This window comes from Salvelinus alpinus, chromosome 1, assembly GCF_045679555.1.
Source record: "Salvelinus alpinus chromosome 1, SLU_Salpinus.1, whole genome shotgun sequence".
Lineage (NCBI taxonomy): Eukaryota > Metazoa > Chordata > Actinopteri > Salmoniformes > Salmonidae > Salvelinus > Salvelinus alpinus.
The window spans coordinates 113,540,943-113,564,167 of NC_092086.1; the positions used below are offsets into that span (position 1 = coordinate 113,540,943).

Consider the following 23,225-nt stretch of genomic DNA (forward strand, 5'->3'; position numbering starts at 1 on the left):
TTTGTATGATCTACATTTGACATGTTTTTAGTGGTGGGGAGTGAGCGTCTATAGTTTCAAGTGGCTCAGTGCAATCGACACCTACTGCTACAATTTCAGAATGGGTAGGGTTCATCTGGAGAATAGGGATGTAGGGTTAATCTGGAGAATAGGGATGTAGGGTTAATCTGGAGAATAGGGATGTAGGGTTCATCTGGAGAATAGGGATGTAGGGTCAATCTGGAGAATAGGGATGTAGGGTTAATCTGGAGAATAGGGATGTAGGGTTAATCTGGAGAATAGGGATGTAGGGTCAATCTGGAGAATAGGGATGTAGGGTTAATCTGGAGAATAGGATGTAGGGTCAATCTGGAGAATAGGGATGTAGGGTTAATCTGGAGAATAGGGATGTAGGGTTCATCTGGAGAATAGGGATGTAGGGTTAATCCAGAGAATAGGGATGTAGGGTTAATCCAGAGAATAGGGATGTAGGGTTAATCTGGAGAATAGGGATGTAGGGTTAATCTGGAGAATAGGGATGTAGGGTCAATCTGGAGAATAGGGATGTAGGGTTAATCCAGGGAATAGGGATGTAGGGTCAATCTGGAGAATAGGGATGTAGGGTTAATCTGGAGAATAGGGATGTAGGGTTCATCTGGAGAATAGGGATGTAGGGTTCATCTGGAGAATAGGGATGTAGGGTCCATCTGGAGAATAGGGATGTAGGGTTAATCTGGAGAATAGGGATGTAGGGTTAATCTGGAGAATAGGGATGTCGGGTTCATCTGGAGAATAGGGATCTTGAGAAATCTGGGTATGGTCGAGAAGCGCGCACATGGAAAGTGGGAGAGAGATAATGTATCATAAGGGATGAACTCTGATATGAATAGCACAACTCATATATCCTGAAAAATATTATAATTGTAAGGTGAATGCACCAATTTGTAAGTCGCTCTGGATAAGAGCGTCTGCTAAATGACTTGTTAAATGTAATGTTATATTTCTGACTCAGATCTACTTCAGAGAGAGAGAGAGGGGGGGGGGGGAGAGAGAGAGAGACTAAAATCATTTGGTCTAGTTTTCATTGATTGAAATGTGAACAGAAGGCTATCTGCACTTTGTTTGAGCATGTTACTCTTAAAGAGGGCAGCAGTGGTTTGAGCATTGGGCTAGTAACCGAAAGGTTGCAAGATCTAATCCCTGAGATAACAAGGTAAAAATCTGTCATTCTGCCTCTGAGCAAAGCAGTTAACCCACTGTTCCTAGGCCTTCATTGTAAATAAGAACTTGTTCTTAACTGACTTGCCTCGTTAAATGAAGGTAAAAAATTTAAACTTTGTGCTTGCTGTGTTGTTTTGCCCACCTATATATTTGGTAAAATTGGCAAAGCAGGAGGAATGTGGACATGATGATGACTATAGCTCTACAAATATTACTTATTTGTTTATTTATATAGACCTAACCGATCTTGTCATGGTGTTTTTTAGTACTACATTTATATAGATTAATGCATTGTTGGTTTTCGAACTTGAAAGAAAGGTATTTTACTGCGCACGTAACATTACATTTTGAAACATCATAAAGCAACCTCCGGTGACAACCGGAAGCCTAGTATTTAGCGTATTAGGCCAGTAACCGAGAGGCTGCTTGTTCGAATCCCCGAGCTGACAAGGCACTTAACGCTAATTGGGTTTTATAATGACATGCCACGACCCCACTCTAAGGGGGCGTTGGGATATGCCAAAAACACATATCACATGAAAAGGGACAAATTTAAGCGCCATGAATCTCCAAATCATTGAATCATTTATTAATCTAATTCTGCACCCACTGGTCTGTAGCCAGTTCTAAATGATGTTTGTTCTTGTAGGCCTATGCAAAAAAACAATCAAATAAGTATTGTCCAATGTTGACCATATGCCTATTTAACCCATGTTGTCAATAAAGTCTCTCACTAAAAAGTGTCTTGTGAAATGATTACAGCAGAGGAAGTTGAGAAGACATTTATACTTTCTGACAGACTCCAGATGCCAGAGACGCGTTTAAATCTCTACCACCCTTTATATCTGACTGTGCGCTACGCGTAAAAATGAATATGGGAGAAGCAGCCAATGACATGCCTTTGTTTGAACCAAGGAGCGACTCCGGTGGTCAGATTATCCGTCCGTAACTGTAAATCCCCTCCCCCGCCAGCGTGTTAGGCTGTTCGTTCAGCAAGCCCATCCTGGACAGCTCCTCTTGCCTAAACATAATACGTAGGAGGAGGAGAGGCTCGGACATGGATCTAGGTAGACTCAGCACTGGCCCGTCTGATAGAGAGCGGAATTGTTTTTAAATGTAAAAAAAAAAAAACGAGAGGCCTTAGAGAAAACAAAGCGAAGGAAATACCCATCCCGGCACAAAACATTAAATAGATCAATGGACTGAATGAGGGCTGAATGAAGACTGCTTATAACGCCTATCGATGCCTGGCCAAGGATCTGGATGCCTACGCCATGAACCCAGAGATGACAATGGACAGCATTGGCAATCTGCATGGCGGACTGAGCCATGACCAGGACTTGATGAACAGCCACAGCCCCCATCACAATAGGAACGCGGGGGCTTCTCTGCGGTTACATCAGGATCTGGCTGCTGCATCGTCGCGGTCCGCCATGGTGTCCAGCATGGCAACGATTCTGGACGGAGCAGGAGACTACCGACCAGAATTATCGCACCCGCTCCATCACGCTATGAGCATGCCGTGTGATACATCCCCACCGGGAATGGGTATGAACGGCACATACACCACGTTAACTCCACTTCAACCTTTACCCCCCATTTCAACCGTTTCGGACAAATTCCACCATCCGCATCACCATCACCATCACCACCACCACCAGCGTCTCTCTGGGAACGTAAGCGGGAGTTTCACGCTGATGCGGGACGAGAGGGGTTTACCAGCAATGAACAACCTCTACAGTCACTATCATAAGGACATGACCGGGATGGGTCAGAGTTTATCCCCCCTGGCCAGCAGCCCTCTTGGCAATGGCTTGGGTTCTCTTCATAACACACAGCAAAACCTCCATAACTATGGCACTCATGGGCACGACAAGATGCTAAGCTCCAACTTCGATGCCCACACTGCCATGCTGGCCAGGGGGGATCAACACCTCTCACGAGGCCTCGGTGGCCCCACGGCAGGTATGATGCCGCATTTGAACGGGATGCACCACACCGGGCACCCGGGCCACTCTCAATCCCACGGGCCTGTGTTGGCTTCCAACCGGGACAGACCGCCCTCCTCCTCGGGACAACAAGGTAACAACTCGGGGCAGCTTGAAGAGATCAACACCAAAGAAGTGGCACAAAGGATCACAGCCGAACTGAAGCGGTATAGCATCCCCCAGGCTATATTCGCTCAGAGGGTGCTGTGTCGCTCGCAAGGCACCCTTTCAGACCTCTTAAGGAACCCCAAACCTTGGAGTAAACTTAAATCTGGAAGGGAGACCTTTCGACGGATGTGGAAGTGGCTGCAGGAACCCGAGTTTCAGAGGATGTCAGCCCTACGGCTTGCAGGTAAGACAAGGTATCCTCAATACAACCGACCGTCTCTGCTGCTGTTTGCTGCCTGCCTGCCTCTGCTTGTAGTCAGGCTATAGCCCTGCAATAAAACACAGTTCAGTATCCATCTATCTATCTATCTATCTATCTATCTATCTATCTATCTATCTATCTATCTATCTATCTATCTATCTATACCTCTCACTGCAGAGTAGACTAGATCAATTACATTTATTTCAAATTACGGTAGTAGTATTGTTATTAGTGATCCATAATAACGATCGATCAAAAAATCAAAATCAAATCAAATCTCGATATCAATGACAAGGTCAAATGATTTCTCTCTCGAATATTATTTATCCATGTAATAATAGGCTATTTATGGTATTGATATTCTAGCGTATAGGCCTACATTTCTTGGGGGAAATTCTGTTTTAGTGATGAGCAAGTTCTTCTGGTGAAATGTCATGTGTGGCTTTATTTTGATGTTGATATTAAATTATTATAAGCAGATAGATTGGTCACCCATTTCAAAAAAATGTGCAGCATTGAAAACAGCATCAGCACCTAATTTCAAAATATAATAACTATACACAATTTTGCCGTTTGTTTTTATGGGGGAGGCCTTTCAATTTTTTATACACACATATATATATATATATATATATATATATATAGTGTGTGTGTGTGTATATATATATATACAATTGTATTTCTATTGAATATACATATTTACACCTGGAGTAGGCAGGCTATTAATGCTGCCTAAGGAATATTGTGCAAATACATTGCAATGACTTTTTCTGTGCGTGTTCCCTCATTGAGGAGAGAGGGAGAGAAAGAGACAGACAGACATACAGACTGACAGAGAATGCTGTTGATTGTGATGAGATTTTTCCAATCAAAGCCTGGGACGCGTTGAAAACCGGGTAAACACATGCATAGGTAGCCTTATAGTAAGGCTGGTGCCCCCTCTAGCGAGAACACGTAGAACGACGAGACGGGTTTTCTTTTGTTCCGTCAAAAGCGAACAAATGTACCCTCTCTATAGTTGATTCCCTTTCAGAATTGATTGTGGATTACAATTACTGAGGGTTCTCGTTTTCTTTCACTTCACTGTTCTCACAATCGTCAAAAAAAAGTGTGTTTAAATACACTATACATTCAATTAATACACTAGTAATTTTAAGCAAACAAATATTGCCTATTAGTAAAAGGCAGTTTATTTTTCACCGATGAAAAAGTCAATATGGGCTATCCTAAATGTAAACTATTACAGGCGTATAGGCTGAAGTAAGTATAGTGTGGAAAGTTGACTGTTTTGACTAAATCGAGGGGGATGTTGCCTGATGGAGAGGAGGTTTGGAAAGGAAGACCAGACCAGCTGCGAATAGTGGATCAATATTTCAAATTCTGCGCATTTTCTAAAAGGGTATGATCAAAATTGCAGCCTGCTGAAAAACTGTAAGACCAAAACAACTACACCATTAGATGTCATGTATAGATACAATAGGCCTAACGTCATGTAGTGATCAGAAGAACAATAATGCCATTTGACGAGGCTATAAGTCAATGACTAATACTGTACGGATGGAAAGATATTAGGTTGCTCCACATCATAATCTGTCACATATTTTCCTTCCATAAAACAGTTAAATGCCATGACTTCATGCAGCGAACGTTGAAGGCCTTTTTAATATTCACATCAGTTAATGGCGCGATTGTAAACCCAATTGACACCATGAAAACATCACCAAATATAGCCTATACCATTGGTAGCCTAAATGATAGGGGAAAGGCTTTGCAGACTTCCCTTCTTCCCCGCAGCAGCATCATTCGTTTACAGAAGGCGGTAACTCTGCGGCCAGGCAGCTCAGGGCTTTGGGGGAAGGTATTATGTGATCGGCTCGGTGCGAGGCAGCAGCCAGGGAATTGAAAAGAAGAACAGAAGCTGCAGAGCGCGCGGCTCAATGAATTATTGATATAAATCTCGGCGTGACCCACAGCTCGAGCACAAAACGTCACCTTGTCGTGGGTTAACCAGTTAGGCAAAACGTGGAGCAGGGCGCGAGGCTTTTGTTCGCTGTTCGTTCTGCAGATTCAGCGGGTGTAATAGAAAATTTACGTCTATAAATATCACGGATTGAAAATGATAAATCATAAGATTATGTTTAAAAAACAAATGTGGTTGTAAATGCAATTTGATCTGTAAATACGTCATGTTTTTCTCTCCAATTAGTCAGTTTATGTGAAGTAGGCCTACATAAATATAGGTTTATAGGTATATTAATAGTCAATCAATACTCAATAGGTCTTTAGGCAATAACCACCGTTGCAGTAGCTGTTGGTCATAGGCCTATAGCCTACTAATTATTTGATACAACAGCTTCTAGGCAGAGAATAGAACGGGTGCCCTTTCTCTGCCTGGTTTCAGTGGGGAAAATGGCCTTGTCACAGCTTTATTAGTTGTAGTCAAATCAAACGTGACACTTAACTCAAACGTATTCCACCGGCACTCACACTGCTGCATGTAATCAGGCTGTCCTGGTCCTGGCTGACATCTCCATGTGCCTGCCACGGACCCGACAACATTCCCGGTTACAGCTAGCCTAGCCGACATCATTGATATGCGGTTTACAGTCCAGCTGAAATAACTTGACAAAATAAATAAATCACACAGGACAAGCGTCATGATAGAATTCTGGACGGTTGAGATTGAACAGGTAGACGTTATTACGCCTCTTTATAATTAACAAACGAGTGGAATTATATGCAAAATAAACTCATTAATAGGCCTATAAACAAATAAGAAACCAAAATTGGATAATAAATGCACCCTTAACTATAGACGATCGAAAGAAATAAAACCTAGGCCTATATTGCTTTTATTTCGAAAATAAAATTATGAAAATCTTTTTAAATTAACCATGGTGTTTGTCATGTCGAAATTATGGCGATTTAGGGAGAAATATCTTTAACACTATAATCATTCCTACATAGAAAAATACACTCCAATACCTCTACCTCTTTTGTGAAATTAAAACCATATAGGCCGAAAGTATTTTTCACAATATTCCTCTGGCGTCACTGTGAAATTAGACCCAAACTAAAATAGGCCACTGGAAAAAGCAAATATTCTATATCACATTTGAAATGAAATTACGTTGCAGGAAAATCATGTTCATGTGATGTACTTGGGCACAGTAAAAAAAAAAAAGGGGGGGGGAAACATGACTAACGAAAACACACAGGACATGTTGTTTATTGTCGATCCTGCCTTTCTTTCAGTTGTGCAATTGTCATTTTTTTCAAACAAATATGTTAGGCAGTATGGATGTGGATCGATGGCGATAATCTCCACAAGATTAAAAGGGCATTAATGCTGGCAACAATAACATAAACGCGTGGACCCAGTTCGCATTGATCTGTTGAACCCGATACCGAGCTGTTCCAGTAAAGCTGATGACGCAGGCGGGGTTTTACCTTCTTCCCAGCACTGGAGCTACAGTATCTCTACTGCCCTCTCTCTCTCACAACACCCACATCAACCGCCTCAGACCAAAGACTGCACCTGTCTGTTGGTTTGACAGTTTAGTTTGAGAAAAACTGAACTGAAACGTGTCTGAGATAATTATTTATTGCAGCCTTAAAATTAAATGTTTTATATGTGATTTTTTCCCTGGTATTTCAGGCATACGTTGAGAGTGGCAGTGGTATTCTAGTTTTGGCTTAACTGTCAGTTAGCCTTGATGTTTGTAGGACAGCACTCATTCAGAAATTATTGATCAATTAAAAGTCAACATGATCATGTGCTTTATTGATTAAGATTTTTTTTAAATCTACCTTGAAGAATGAAGTATGCAGTGCATAAGTGTACAACCTTATTCTAAAATTGATAATGTTATTTTTTTCATTCATCAATCTAAACACAATACCCCATAATGACAAAGCGAAAACAGGTTTTTACAGATTTTTGCAAATGTATTAAAAATAAAAACAGAAATACCTTATTTACATAAGTATTCAAATCCTTTGCTATGAGACTCGAAATTGAGCTCAGGTGCATCCTGTTTCCATTGATAATCTTTGAGATGTTTTTACAACTTGATTGGAGTTCACCTGCGGTAAATTCAATTGACTGGACATGATTTGGAAAGGCACACACCTGTCTATATAAGGTCCCACAGTTGACAGTGCATGTCAGAGCAAAAACAAAGCCATGAGGGCGAAGGAATTGTCCGTAGAGCTCCGAGACAGGATTATGTCGAGGCACAGATCTGGGGAAGAATACCAAAAAATGTCTGCAGCATTGAAGGTCCCCAAGAACACAGTGGAAGAAGTTTGGAACCACCAAGACTCTTCCTAGAACTGTCCGCCCGGCCAAACTGACCAATCGGGGGAGAAGGGCCTTGGTCAGGGAGGTGACCAAGAACCCGATGGTCACTCTGACAGAGCTCTAGAGTTCCTCTGTGGAGATGGGAGAACCTTCCAGAAGGACAACCATCTCTGCAGCACTCCACTAATCAGGCTTTTATGATAGAGTGGCCAGACGGACGCCACTCCTCAGTAAAAGGCAGATGACTGCCCATTTGGAGTTTGCCAAAAGGCACCTAAAGGACTCTCAGACCATGAGAAACAAGATTCTCTGGTCTGATGGAACCAAGATTGAACACTTTGGCCTGAATGCCAAGCATCACGTCTGGAGGAAACCTGGCACCATCCCCACGGTAAAGCGTAGCAGTATCATGCTGTGGAGATGTTGGAGACGAGTCAGGATCGAGGGAAAGATGAACGGAGCAAAGTACAGAGAGATCCTTGATGAAAACCTGCTCCAAAGCGCTCAGGACCTCAGACTGGGTTGAAGGCTCACCTTCCAACTGGACAAGGACCCTAAGCACACAGCCAAGACAATGCAGGAGTGGCTTCAGGACAAGTCTCTGAATGTCCTTGAGTGGCCTAGCCAGAGCCTGGACTTGAACCCGATTGAACATCTCTGGAGAGACCTGAAAATAGCTGTGCAGCGACGCTCCCCATCCAACCTGACAGAGCTTGAGAGGATCTGCAGAGAAGAATGGGAGAAACTCCCCAAGTACAGGTGTGCCAAGTTTGTAGCGTCATACCCAAGAAGAATCTAGGCTGTAATTGCTGCCAAAGGTGTTTCAACAAAGTACTGAGTAAAGGGTCTGAATACTTATGTAAAATGTGTATTTCATATTTTTGCAAACATTTCAAAAAAACTATTTTTGCTTTGTCGTTATGTGCTGTTGTGTGCAGATTGACGAGGGAAAAAGTGAATTTAATCCATTTTAGAATAAGGCTGTAACATAACAAAATGTGGAAAAAGTCAAAAGGGTCTGAATATATTTCCGAAAGACACAACGTATGGTTTCTATCTCATGTACACTGAAGTGGTATCCTAATAATGGGTATTTTAAATGGGAAGAAGAAATGCAGTATGTAAATTAGTGTGTATTAATCCTAATGTTGTAGTAGGCTAAACATACAGCGGCTAGAGAACAGATCACCACACCAAGCCCTTTCCCTGTGTGCCTCCTCCCTTACAGGTACCAGTAGAGAGCACGCCATGATTGGGTCAAATGGAATGCACTGTCAGACACTGACAACATTGTGCACAGGGACCCAAAACTATGGTATGTCAAAAAACTAAACAAAAAAATAACATGTAGTAATGTTCAACAGATACAAATATACCTAGTGTGATGTGTAGTTAGTAGATGTGTATTTGGAGGGAAATCCTTTTTACCTTAATGGATTGAGATTGGATTAATATTAGACTGGGTATATTCAGTATTGGATTAAATGTGATATTGGATTTGAGAAATCCAATTGTGGATAATAGTCTTTAATATGTGGTTTAAAGCCATTTAAAGTTAAAGTAGGCCTACTTATGCTAATAGTAAGTAACATTGTGATGAAAACACACTATTAGCCCAGACATTTACCAGTTTAAAATGATGAGAGGTTGTTTAGAAAAGTATATATATATATTTTTTGCATTTTGGTTTCATTGTCAGGAGGTAGGTTGATGTGTGCATGTGTTCATTGACAGTCCTACATTATCCAGTGAGATGATGAGTTCACCTGGCTTTGTGACAGTCCTACATTATCCAGTGAGATGATGAGTTCACCTGGCTTTGTGACAGTCCTACATTATCCAGTGAGATGATGAGTTCACCTGGCTTTGTGACAGTCCTACATTATCCAGTGAGATGATGAGTTCACCTGGCTTTGTGACAGTCCTACATTATCCAGTGAGATGATGAGTTCACCTGGCTTTGAGATTCAAGATAAATTCGCCAATGTTGTAAACTACGGTATAAGGATCTGTTTTTACTGAGAAACATGTGTTCCACTATATCACAGATCTGTTTTGAGGAGAAACATGTGTTCCACTATATCACAGATCTGTTTTGCGGAGAAACATGTGTTCCACTATATCACAGATCTGTTTTACTGAGAAACATGTGTTCCACTATATCACAGATCTGTTTTGCGGAGAAACATGTGTTCCACTATATCACAGATCTGTTTTACTGAGAAACATGTGTCCCACTATATCACAGATCTGTTTTACTGAGAAACATGTGTCACCACTATATCACAGATCTGTTTTACTGAGAAACATGTGTTCCACTATATCACAGATCTGTTTTGCAGAGAAACATGTGTCCCACTATATCACAGATCTGTTTTGCGGAGAAACATGTGTCACCACTATATCACAGATCTGTTTTGCGGAGAAACATGTGTCCCACTATATCACAGTGTGTTTACGTCTGTTTTCCAGTCTAGATAACAGAAAGCTGAGTATGGTAGTATTTATCTTCTCTAGTTAAAGCATGATGATAATGTTCTGCTAGCCAGGTCTGACTGGCCAAACCATCCAACAGTGACTCTCTGTTGATCTCTGTATCACCTCTTTTTTTTCTCTTCTCATCTTGATGCTGTCAACACACTGCATGTGTAAAGGGCAAGGTTTATTAACACTGCCCTCTTCTTCAACCAAACAGAGACTCACTTACTGGGTCACATGCAGCCCCTCTCTGTCTCTAGACTAAAAGCACTGAACCAACACCATGCTTTTGGATATGTGAATTTTAGTAGTAATCAAACTATTCAACGTTTCAGAATCTTACTGGGTTAGTCATTTTGTTTTAGGATACATTTTGTTGGCCATATTCTACTTTAAAGCAACCAAGATGCAGAACAGTTTGACTACTATGTGGTTGATTAAAGCAACCAAGATGCAGAACAGTTTGACTACTATGTGGTTGATTAAAGCAACCAAGAGGCTGAACAGTTTGACTACTATGTGGTTGATTAAAGCAACCAAGATGCAGAACAGTTTGACTACTATGTGGTTGATTAAAGCAACCAAGATGCAGAACAGTTTGACTACTATGTGGTTGATTAAAGCAACCAAGAAGCAGAACAGTTTGACTACTATGTGGTTGATTAAAGCAACCAAGATGCTGAACAGTTTGACTACTATGTGGTTGATTAAAGCAACCAAGATGCTGAACAGTTTGACTACTATGTGGTTGATTAAAGTAACCAAGATGCTGAACAGTTTGACTACTATGTGGTTGATTAAAGCAACCAAGATGCTGAACAGTTTGACTACTATGTGGTTGATTAAAGCAACCAAGATGCAGAACAGTTTGACTACTATGTGGTTGATTAAAGCAACCAAGATGCTGAACAGTTTGACTACTATGTGGTTGATACCGTGCTATATGTATCTGCAGTATCAGTTTAACTTTCTGTAATAAGGAGTATTAATAAGATTCATCAGTTGTCGTAGAAAAGCACTTAACTAAAAGGGCTTGTTGGATTCGTTTGGGTCTGAGCGTATCCTGGGTTGTGTGTGTGTGTGTGTGTGTGTGTGTGTGTGTGTGTGTGTGTGTGTGTGTGTGTGTGTGTGTGTGTGTGTGTGTGTGTGTGTGTGTGTGTGTGTGTGTGTGTGTGTGTGTGTGTGTGTGTGTGTGTGTGTGTGTGTGTGTGTGTGTGTGTGTGTGTGTGTGTGTGTGTGTCTGTGTGTGTTTGTGTGTCTGTGTGTGTGTGTCTGTGTGTGTGTGTTTGTGTGTGTGTGTGTGTGTGTGTGTGTGTCTGTGTGTGTGTGTGTGTGCGTGTGTGTCCAAACCTAATGGTATATACTTGGTTATAGGAAGGAACAGGATTTGATTTTATTTGACCAAAATCCCTCTGAGACTATTTCCTCATCAGTACAGTGACATCACTAAAAGTTGATGAGAGGGAACTGTGATTGGTTGTTTCACAGGGCTAATAAATAAGTCTGGTTGCAGACCTTTGGACGCTGGCTGGTGATGTCATCATCACTATGTGGACACTGTGATTCCTAGATAGGCTGCCAGACTCCCACCTTTATCCTGCTGATTAGAGAGAGAGGAGAAATTCTGTGTCTGTGTCAATCGGTGTGCGTGAGTGTGCGTGTGTGTGCGTGCGTGCGTGTAAACAATCTCACAATCTATCCTTTGTGCAGTCTCTGATAGGGATGAATGCTATGAAATTATGTCAGTTAGACTCTCAGTGCACATGTAGAGGATGACATCTCTGTCTGTTGTTAGCAGGAAGTGTCTGTCTTTTGTTAGCTGGAAGTGTCTGCTTGTCTGTTGTTAGCAGGAAGTGTCTGCCTGTCTGTTAGCAGGAAGTGTCTGTCAGTCAGTCGCATCTCTCTTTATCCGACATTATCATCTCTGAGCAGCCGCACATTAAGGACATCCGCTAGCTAGCTAGGCTGGAGAGCTAAGAGCAGCCGCACATTAAGGATATCCGCTAGCTAGCTAGTCTGGAGAGCTAACAGCTGCAGCACATTAAGGACATCCGTTAGCTAGCTAGGCTGGAGAGCTAAGAGCAGCTAGCACATTAAGGACATCCGTTAGCTAGCTAGGCTGGAGAGCTAACAGCTGCAGTACATTAAGGACACCCGCTAGCTAGCTAGGCTGGAGAGCTAAGAGCAGCAAAAAGCAGAAATATAGATAAAATTCATCACTAACCTTTGATGATCTTCATCAGATGACACTCATAGGACATCATGTTACACAATACATGTATGTTTTGTTTGATAATGTGCATATTTATATCCAAAAATCTCAGTTTACATTGGAGCGTTACGTGCAGTAATGTTTTGATTCCAAAACATCCGGTGATTTTGCAGATAGCCACAGAAATCCCAGAAATACTCATAATAAACATTGATAAAAGATACAAGTGTTATTCACAGAATTAAAGATAGACTTCTCTTTAATGCAACTGCTGTGTCAGATTTCAAAAAGACTTTACGGAAAAAGCATAATCTGAGTACGGCGCTTAGAGCCCTATCCAGCCAAAGAAATATCCGCCATGTTGGAGTCAACAGAAGTTAGAAATAACATTATAAATATTCACTTACCTTTGATGATCTTCATCAGAATGCACTCCCAGGAATCGCAGTTCGACAATAAATGACTGATTTGTTCCATAAAGTTCCATAAAGTCCATAATTTATGTCCAAATAGCCACTAGTTGTTAAAGCGTTCAGCCCAGTAATCCATCTTCATGAGCACTACGTCCAGACAAAAACTTGAAAAGTTCCGTTACAGGTCGTAGAAACATGTCAAACGATGTATGGAATCAATCTTTAGGATGTTTTTAACATAAATCATCAATAATGTTCCAACCGGAGAATTACATTGTCTGTAGCAAAGCACTGGAACGAGAGCTAACTCTGTCGGGACCGTGCGTCACGGGCCTGAGACACTCGGCCAGACCCATGACTCATTCAGCTCCCATTCCCCCCTCCTTTATAGCAGAAGCCTGAAACAAGTTTCTAAAGACGGTTGACATCTAGTGGAAGCCTTAGGAAGTGCAACTTGACCGCATAGACACTGTGTATTCGGTAGGCCAAGCTTTGAAAAACTACAAACCTCAGATTTCCCACTTCCTGGTTGGATTTTTCTCAGATTTTTGCCTGCCAAATGAGTTCTGTTATACTCACAGACATTATTCAAACCGTTTTAGAAACTTCAGAGTGTTTTCTATCCAATACTACTAATAATATGCATATATTAGCATCTGGGACAGAGTAGCAGGCAGTTTACTCTGGGCACGCATTTCATGCAAAAGTGAAAATGCTGCCCCCTATCCCAAACAAGACTAATTGATTATTAGAAAACCCTTTTGCAATTATGTTAGCACAGCTGAAAACTGTTCTCCTGATTAAATAAGCAATAAAACTGGCCTTCTTTAGACTAGTTGAGTATCTGGAGCATCAGCAGTTGTGGGTTCGATTACAGGCTCAAAATGGCCAGAAACAAAAACTTTCTTCTGAAACTCGTCAGTCTATTCTTGTTCTGAGAAATGAAGGCTATTCCATGTGAGAAATTGCCAAGATACTGAAGATCTCGTACAACGCTGTGTACTACTTTTTTCACAGAACAGTGCAAACTGGCTCTAACCAGAATAGAAAGAGGAGTGGGAGGCCCCGGTGCACAACTGAGCAAGAGGACAAGTACATTAGAGTGTCTAGTTTTAGAAACAGATGCTTCACAAGTCCTCAACTGGCAGCGTCATTAAATAGTACCCACAAAACACCAGTCTCAACGTCAACAGTGAAGAGGCGACTAGGAAGAGTTCCTCTGTCCAGTGTCTGTGATCTTTAGCCCATCTTAATATATTATTTTTATTGGCCAGTCTGAAATATGGCTTTTTCTTTGCAACTCTGCCTAGAAGGCCAGCATCCCGGAGTCGCCTCTTCACTGTTGACGTTGAGAATGGTGTATTGTGGGTACTATTTAATGAAGCTGCCAGTTGATAAGCTATCAAAATGGTAACCCTATTCCCTATTTAATGCACTACATTTAACCAGGGCCCATAGGACTTAGGGGCTTTGGTCAAAAGTAGTGCGCTATATAGGAATAAGGTGTTTCTCCGTTTGGCCAGCTGGTATACAGTTGATCTCAGACACATTTATCTGACTTTTCATTGGGTCTGGATCTTAATTGGAATGTAGTGTGAAGTAACCATTACGCACAGTGTCAATAGAATGTTCTTATTGATCTGTTTATATAGTTTTAATGGTCAATGTTGGTGCTCGTTTTGGGAGTTATTCTGAAAAGGTTTTTTCTCTCTTTCTTGTAGCTTGGTAGTAAGAACCGACATGATCACAGTCGGTAATCACTTTGCTGACCAGGGCCCTCTTGATTCTGGTGTAAAATGAAACTATTTGATGTGGAAAGCAAAGTGCTCTTTCTGTTCCCCTTTTTACATGGCCACTGCGTATTCTCTGACCACTTAAAATCCCGAGTCTCACTCGACTTGACACACTATGTAATGTCAGGCTCTAAAACATGTGGTTTACACTACAGTATGCAATGTCAGTCTCTAAAACATGTGGTTCACACTACAGTATGTAATGTAAGGCTCTAAAATGTGGTTTACACTACAGTATGTGATGTTATGCTCTAAAATGTGGTTTACACTACAGCAGGGATGTCCAACCCTGTTCCTGGAGAGCTACCTTCCTGTATGTTTTTTGCTCCAAACCCAGTTGTAACTAACTTGGTTCAGGTTATCAACCAGCTAATTATTAGAATCAGGTGTGCTAGACTACGGTTGACGGTAGCTCCCCAGGAACAGGGTTGGAGTTAAAACCTACAGGATGGTAGCTCTACAGGAACAGGGTTGGAGTTAAAACCTACAGGAGGGTAGCTCTCTAGGAACAGGGTTGGAGTTGAAACCTACATGACGGTAGCTCTCCAGGAACAGGGTTGGAGTGAAAACCTACAGGATGGTATCTCTCCAGGAACAGGGTTGGAGTTAAAACCTACAGGAGGGTAGCTCTCCAGGAACAGGGTTGGAGAGCCCTGCACTACAGTATGTAATGTCAGGCTCTAACACATGTGGTTTACCACTACTACAGGGCGGTAGCCATGTAGGAAGGTTACCTTCGCATTCTTGGGCACAGGGACTATGGTGGTCTGCTTGAAACATGTAGGTATTACAGACTTAGTCAGGGAGAGGTTGAAAATGTCATTGAAGACACTTGCCAGTTTGTCCGCGCATGCCTGAGTACACGCCCAGGTAATCTGTCTGGCCCTGCAGCCTTGTGAATGTTGACCTGTTTATAGGTCTTGCTCACATCTGCTACGGAAATCCCACAGTCGTCCAGAACAGCTGGTGCTCTCATGCATGCTTCAGTGTTGTTTGCCTCGAAGTGAGCATAAAAGGCATTTAGCTCATTAGTCCTGTATTGACACTTTGCATGTTTGATGGTCCGTCTGAGGGCATAGCGGAATTTCTTATAAGCGTTCGGATTAGTGTCTCACTCCTTGAAAGCAGCAGCTCTAGTGTTTAGCTCAGTGTGGATGTTGCCTGTAATCCATTGCTTCTGGTTGGGATATGTACGTACAGTCCTTTAGCGTAGCATCTGCGTCATGTGACCACTTCCGTATTGCACAGGTCCCTGGTACTTCCTGCTTTAGTTTTTGCTAGTATGCAGGAATCAGGAGGATATAATTATGGTCAGATATGCCAAATGGAGGGAGAGGGAGAGCTTTGTACGCATCTCTGTGTGTGGAGTAAAGGTGGTCTAGAGTTTTTTCCCTCTGGTTGCACGTGGCATGCTGGTAGAAATTAGGTAAAATGGATTTAAGTTTGCCTGCATTTTCTTGTTTGCTTATGGCGTTATACAGCTCGTTGAGTGCGGTCTTAGTGCCAGCATCAGTTTGTGGTGGTAAATAGACGGCTACGAATAATATAGATGAAAACTCTCTTGGTAGTGTGGTCTACAGCTTATCATGAGGTACTCTACCTCAGTCAAGCAATACCTTAAGACTTCTTTAATATTAGACGTTGCGCACCAGCTGTCATTGACAAATAGACACACACCCGCGCCAGACGTAGCTGCTCTGTCGTGCCGAAAGCCAACTCTATATTATACGTGACGTCGTTCAGCCACTACTTGGTGAAACATAAGATATTACAGTCCCCATTGGTAGGATAGTCTCGACCAGTTTGTTTTCCAGTGATTGGCCAATAGAACCGATGATAGTGGTGATTTACTCAATCGCCTATGAATCCTAACAAGGAACCCTGCCCTCCTCCCCCTCTGTCTTTTCTTCGAATGACGGGGATATGGGCCTGGTCTCTGGGAAGCAGTATATCCTTTGAGTCTGACTCATTAAAGGAAAATGATTTGTCCAGTTCAAGGTGTGTAATCGCTGTGCTGATGTCCAGAAGCTCTTTTCGGCCAAAAGAGACGATATCAACAACTTTATCTAAAAAATAAGTTACAAACAATGTGAAAAAAAAAAATAAAATAGCACAGTTGGTTAAGAGCCCGTAAAATGACAGCCATTCCCTCCGGCGCCATTAACCTTTTGTCAATAGGGGGAGCTGTTAGCATTATTTTTTTTTTTACATTTCCAAATTAAACTGCCTCGTACTCAATTCTTGATCGTACAATATGCATATTATTGTTATTATTGGATAGAAAACAGTCTATAGTTTCTATAGGAGTTGAAATTTTGTCTCTGAGTGGTACAGAACAATTTCTACAGCACTTTTCATGACAGGGTTCAGATTTCAGAAATTTTTACCTCTGATCTGGGGTCTGTTTTTAAGGCGACAGTGAATGCTATGAAGAAACCGACACTGCCTACGTCTTCCTCTGGGTGTCTGTACGTCATCACGTTTTCAATGGAATCGATGGGACGTTCACAGCCATTATAAAAGACGAAAATGTACAGAGACCACCCTTTCTCAACGTGCGCCTGAAGCGTAAAGGACATCGGACCTGCCTCGTTCCAAATCGTTTTCTAACCAGCAGTATTTCTCCGGTCATGTTTTCAGTCGTTATAGTTGTTAAAAACATCATAATGTAGTGAATTTTAACCGTTTTATATCAATTTATATCCGTTTAGTGCGATTTTGAGGAATTTCTTTGTCGTGCACTCTGAAAGTTTGGACACGCTTTAGGGTGTCGGTCGTTGGTGATGGACATTTCGAAGGACAGAGGACATCTATCGACCAAAAGACGTTTATAACATAGAAAGGATACATTGCCCAAGAATATGATGGAAGATCAGCTCAAAGTAAGCAATATTTAATATGATAAACCGTGTTTCTGTCGAAATATTTTAAACGCATATATCGCCATTTTGTTTGGTATAGCTTCACTTGGCCAACCCTGTATTGAAAAGTAAGGATAATTTTAAAAATGTAAATCAGCGGTTGCATTAAGAACTAATTTGTCTTTCGATTCCTGTCAACCCTGTATTTTTTAGTCAAGTATATGATTAGCTTTTAATTAAACTAGATCACTCTGATAGATGACGTCAGACATATTGAGGCTTGATTTCCTAGTATTTTCATTGTGTAACCACGGTTTTGTATGGCTAAATATGCACCTTTTCGAACAAACTGTATATGTATGTTGTAAAATGATGTTACAGGAGTGTCATCGGAAGAATTCTGAGAAGGTTAGTGAAAAAATTAATATCTTTTGGCGGTGGTTACGTTATAGCGCTCTTTGGCTGGAATCGATGCTCTGGTAACGTTGGAACATGTAGTATGCTAACTTATCGATTTATTGTGTTTTCGCTGAAAAACGCTTAGAAAATCTGAAATATGGTCTGAAATCACAAGAACTGGGTCTTTCCATTGCTATGCTTTGTCTATTTTTATGAAATGTTTTATGATGAGTAAATTGGTCATACACGTTGCTCTATCTAGTAATTCTAGTGGATTTGTGATGGTCGGTGCAATTGTAAACTGTGATTTCTACCTGAAATATGCACTTTTTTCTAACAAAAACTATCCTATACCATGAATATGTTATCAGACTGTCATCTGATGGTTTTTTTTATAGGTTATTGGCTATCAATATCTTAGTTGAGCCGAATTGGTGATAGCACCTGAAGGAGTAAGAAACTGATGGAGTTAGAATAGTGGTGTATTTTGCTAACGTGTTTAGCTAATAGATTTACATATTTTGTCTTCCCTGTAAAACATTTTAAAAATCTGAAATGGTGGCTTTATTCACAAGATCTGTATCTTTCATCTGGTGTCTTGGACTTGTGATTTAATGATATTTAGATGCTACTATCTACTTCTGAAGCTATGCTATCTATGCTAATCAGTGTGTGGGGGGTGGGGGGTGCTCCCGGATCCGGGTTTCTGAGGCAGTAAAAGTTAATGTCTGTAATATCAGGCTCCAAAACATGTGGTTTACCCTACAGTATGTAATATCAGGCTCCAAAACATGTGGTTTACCCTACAGTATGTAATAGCAGGCTCCAAAACATGTGGTTTACCCTACAGTATGTAATATCAGGCTCCAAAACATGTGGTTTACCCTACAGTATGTAATATCAGGCTCCAAAACATGTGGTTTACCCTACAGTATGTAATATCAGGCTCCAAAACATGTGGTTTACCCTACAGTATGTAATATCAGGCTCCAAAACATGTGGTTTACACTACCATTACTTTCCAATTCTGTATTTGATATAGATAGGATCAAGTCCTATAATTTCATGAGAGATAGATTTATATAGCCCATTTAATTTTGCTGGAGGCCCAACATACAGTTGAAGTCGGAAGTTTACATACACTTAGGTTGGAGTCATTACAACTAGTTTTTCAACCACTACACAAATTTCTTGTTAATAAACTATAGTTTTGGCAATTGGAGGTGTACCTGTGGATGTATTTCAAGGTCTACCTTCAAGGTCTACCTTCAAACTCAGTGCCTCTTTGCTTGACATCATGGGAAAATCAAAATAAATCAGCCAAGACCTCAGAAAAAAAATTGGACACCTCTGGTTCATCCTTGGGAGCAATTTCCAAACGACTGAAGGTACCGCGTTCATCTGTACAAACAATAGTGCACAAGTATAAACACCATGGAACCACGCAGCCGTCATACTGCTCAGGAAGGAGATGCGTTCTGTCTCCTAGAGATCCCAGAACAACAGCAAAGGACCTTGTGAAGATGCTGGAGGAAAAGTATCCACAGTATATCCACAGTAAAACGAGTCCTATATCGACATAACCTGAAAGGCCGCTCAGCAAGGAGGAAGCCACTGCTCCAAAACCGCCATAAAAAAGCCAGACTACGGTTTGCAACTGCACATGGGGAAAAAGATCATAATTTTTTGAGAAATGTCCTCTGGTCTGATAAAACAAAAATAGAACTGTTTAGCCATAATGACCATCATTATGTTTGGAGGAAAAAGGGGGAGGCTTGCAAGCCGAAGAACACCATCCCAACCGTGAAGCACGGGGGTGGCAGCATAATGTTTTTGGGGTGCTTTGCTGCAGGAGGGACTGGTGCACTTTACAAAATAGATGGCATCATGAGGATGGAAAATTATGTGGATATATTGAAGCAACATCTCAAGACATCAGTCAGAAGTTAAAGCTTGGTCGCAAATGGGTCTTCCAAATGGACAATGACCCCAAGCATACTTCCAAAGTTGTGACAAAATGGCTTAAGGACAACAAAGTCAAGGTATTGGAGTGGCCATCACAAAGCCCTAACCTCAATCCTATAGAAAATTTGTGGGCAGAACTGAAAAAGCTTGTGCGAGCAAGGAGGCCTACACATCTGACTCAGTTACACCAGCTCTGTCAGGAAGAAAGGGCCAACATTCACCCAGCTTATTGTGGTAAGCTTGTGGAAGGCTACCCGAAATGTTTGACCCAAGTTAAACAATTTAAAGGTAATGCTACCAAATACTAATTGAGTGTATGTAAACTTCTGACCCACTGGGAATGTGATGAAAGAAATAAAAGCTGAAAGAAATCATTCTCTCTACTATTATTCTGACATTTCACATTCTTAAAATAAAGTGGTGATCCTAACTGACCTAAAACAATGAATTTTTACTAGGATTACATGTCAGGAATTGTTCAAAACTGAGTTTAAATGTATTTGGCTAAGGTGTATGTAAACGTCCGACTTCAACTGTAGATCTTTATATGTCAAATAGAAAATTCAGAAAAAAATATGCATACGTAATATATAGTAGAGGATTTTCACATATAAAAAATAGTCTTTATTTACCTTTACAATAGTTTTCTCTTGGGCCAATTGGATATTAATACCAGAAACCAATAACCAAGCCAGAACCCAAGACATGACACTCATCATTCTATTCTCATTAGCCTATGGTGCGCAACATCGATATGAAATAATACAAATCATTAAAATCCAGACGGAAAATATTTACACAAGAAGCCACCTAACATCACATAGTCAAACTCTTCAGGCATTTAGTTTCACTGCGATTTCTCACCGTTTTAAACATCGCACGATGTTTCAACAACGGCTCTTTATGTCATCGTTTTTATCTGAACAGTCAACACCCAAATGTTTTTTCTAAAGTAATCTAGTATCATTTAATTTCAACCCAATAAACAAAAAATAAAACTGTTACCAATCTTCATGTTAAACTACTTTTACAAATAAAAAAGCGGGAAGAACAAAACGCTATATTTACATGAAACTCCCACGAAAATAATTCAACGAATTCACGTTTGACTCAAAAAATGCTACAAGAAGCACCTCAAAACATGACAAATCTGACAGCTCTGCGCCGGTTACATGCGTCTTCACCGGGCGGATGAGGATCTCCCTATTCTTTGTCCCGTTAGAAACACACCACATCCTATTATAGGATCCCTCTGACGAAAGAGCGAGGGAAGCCTACCTCATCGATCCATCAATTAATCACATTTATTTATAAAGCCCTTTTTACATCAGCCGTTGTCACAAAGTGCTATACAGAAACCCAGCCTAAAAAAAACCAAAACAGCAAGCAGTGCAGATGTAGAAGGCTAGGAAGAACTCCCTAGAAAGGAAGGAACCTAGGAAGAAACCTAAAGAGGAACCAGGCTCTGAGGGGTCCAGTCCTCTTCTGGCTGTGCCGGGTGGAGATAATAATAGAACATGGCCAAGATGTTCAAACGTTCATAGATAACCAGCAGGGTCAGATAATAATAATCACAGTGGTTGTAGAGGGTGCAACAGGTCAGCACCTCAGGAGTAAATGTCAGCTTGTTTTTCATAGCCGAGCATTCAGAGGTCGAGACAGCAGGTGCGGTACAGAGAGAGAGAGAGTTGAAAACAGCAGGTCCGGGACAACGTAGCACATCCAGTGAACAGGTCAGGGTTACGTAGCTGAAGGCAGAACAGTTGAAACTGGAGCAGCAGCATGACCAGGTGGACCTCGGACAGCAAGGAGTCATCAGGCCAGGTAGTCCTGAGGCATGGTCCCAAGGCTCAGGGGAGGGGGAGAGAGACAGAATTAGAGGGAGCATATTTAAATTCACACAGGACACCTGATAAGACAGGAAAAATACTCCAACAGGAAGCTCATGTCAGTGACTCAACCCACTCAAGTGACGCACCCCTCCTAGGGATGGCATGGAAGAGCACCAGTAAGCCAGTGACTCAGCCCCCGTAATAGGGTTAGAGGCAGAGAATCCAACTGGAGAGAGGGGAACTGGCCAGGCAGAGACAGCAATGGCGGTTCGTCGCTCCAGTGCCTTTCCGTTCACCTTCCCACCCATGGGCCAGATTACACTCAATCATAGGACCTACTGAAGAGATGAGTCTTCAATAAAGACTTAAAGGTCGAGACTGAGTCTCCGTCTCTCACATGGATAGGCAGACCATTCCATAAAAATTGAGCTCTATAGGAGAAAGCCCTGATTCCAAGTGTTTGCTTAGAAATTCTAGGGACAGTAAGGAGACCTGCGTCTTGTGACCGTAGCGTACGTGTAGGTATGTACGGCAGGACCAAATCGGAGACATAGGTAGGAGCAAGCCCATGTAATGCTTTGTAATTTAGCAGTAAAACCTTGAAATCAGCCCTAGCCTTAACAGGAAGCCAGTGTAGAGAGGCTAGCACTGGAGTAATATGATCACATTTTTTGGTTCTAGTCAAGATTCTAGCAGTGGTGTTTAGCACTAACTGAAGTTTATTTAGTGCTTTATCCAGGTAGCTGGAGAGTAAAGCATTGCAGTAGTCTAATCTAGAAGTGACAAAAGCATGGATTAACCTTTCTGCCACATTTTTGGACAGAAAGTTTCCGATTTTTTGCAATGTTACGTAGATGGAAAAAAAATCTGTCATTGAAATATTCTTGATATGTTCGTCAAAAGAGAGATCGGGATCGAGGTCCTTCCGTTTTATTTGAGAGGATGGAACATACCCTTATTTAAAAAAACACAACAACATTAACTTCCCCTTCTCCTCTACTTTGGAAACGGTAAATCATTCTCGGAAAAATATAATTGTGTTTTTTGATCTTGCTGTATCCTATGTGGAAGGAACCTTGACTGAATCACTGGAGCATAGACTTTCCTTGACGGAGGAGATTGAAACTTTTACACGGGCCTGACGTTTTTATGCGTCCTGGGTTAGCAATTGCTTTGGTGGTTTACGGCGACTGTAGCCTAATCATGATAGAACATTATGGGGCATAATAATTTCATCATCACATGAAGGTGTTGGCCTTAATCTGCTTTTGTTTTTATGGTTATCAGGAAGCTTTTGTTTTATCGTTATCAGGAAGCTTTTGTTTTATCGTTATCAGGAAGCTTTTGTTTTTATGGTTATCAGGAAGCTTTTGTTTTATCGTTATCAGGAAGTCTTCTTGTTTTATGGTTA

General features: G+C 41.3%; 1 protein-coding gene across 4 annotated transcripts in view; it reads left to right on the forward strand.

Annotated features, from left to right (window-relative positions):
• The first annotated feature begins 1,707 nt into the window (after positions 1-1,707).
• onecut2 (one cut homeobox 2) overlaps positions 1,708-23,225 on the forward strand; it is a 52,255-nt gene continuing 30,737 nt past the window's right edge. Inside the window, exons 1-2 of one of the 4 annotated variants that reach the window (XR_011667886.1) lie at positions 1,708-3,550; positions 9,090-9,176. Coding sequence is in view for 3 of the 4 variants with exons in the window: in XM_071342098.1 (XP_071198199.1) it covers positions 2,418-3,540; positions 9,090-9,176 (1,210 nt within the window). In the remaining variant the exon portion in view is untranslated. The remainder of the gene's footprint in view (positions 3,551-9,089; positions 9,177-23,225) is intronic. The other 3 variants (XM_071342098.1, XM_071342104.1, XM_071342108.1) reach the window with 3 other exon arrangements.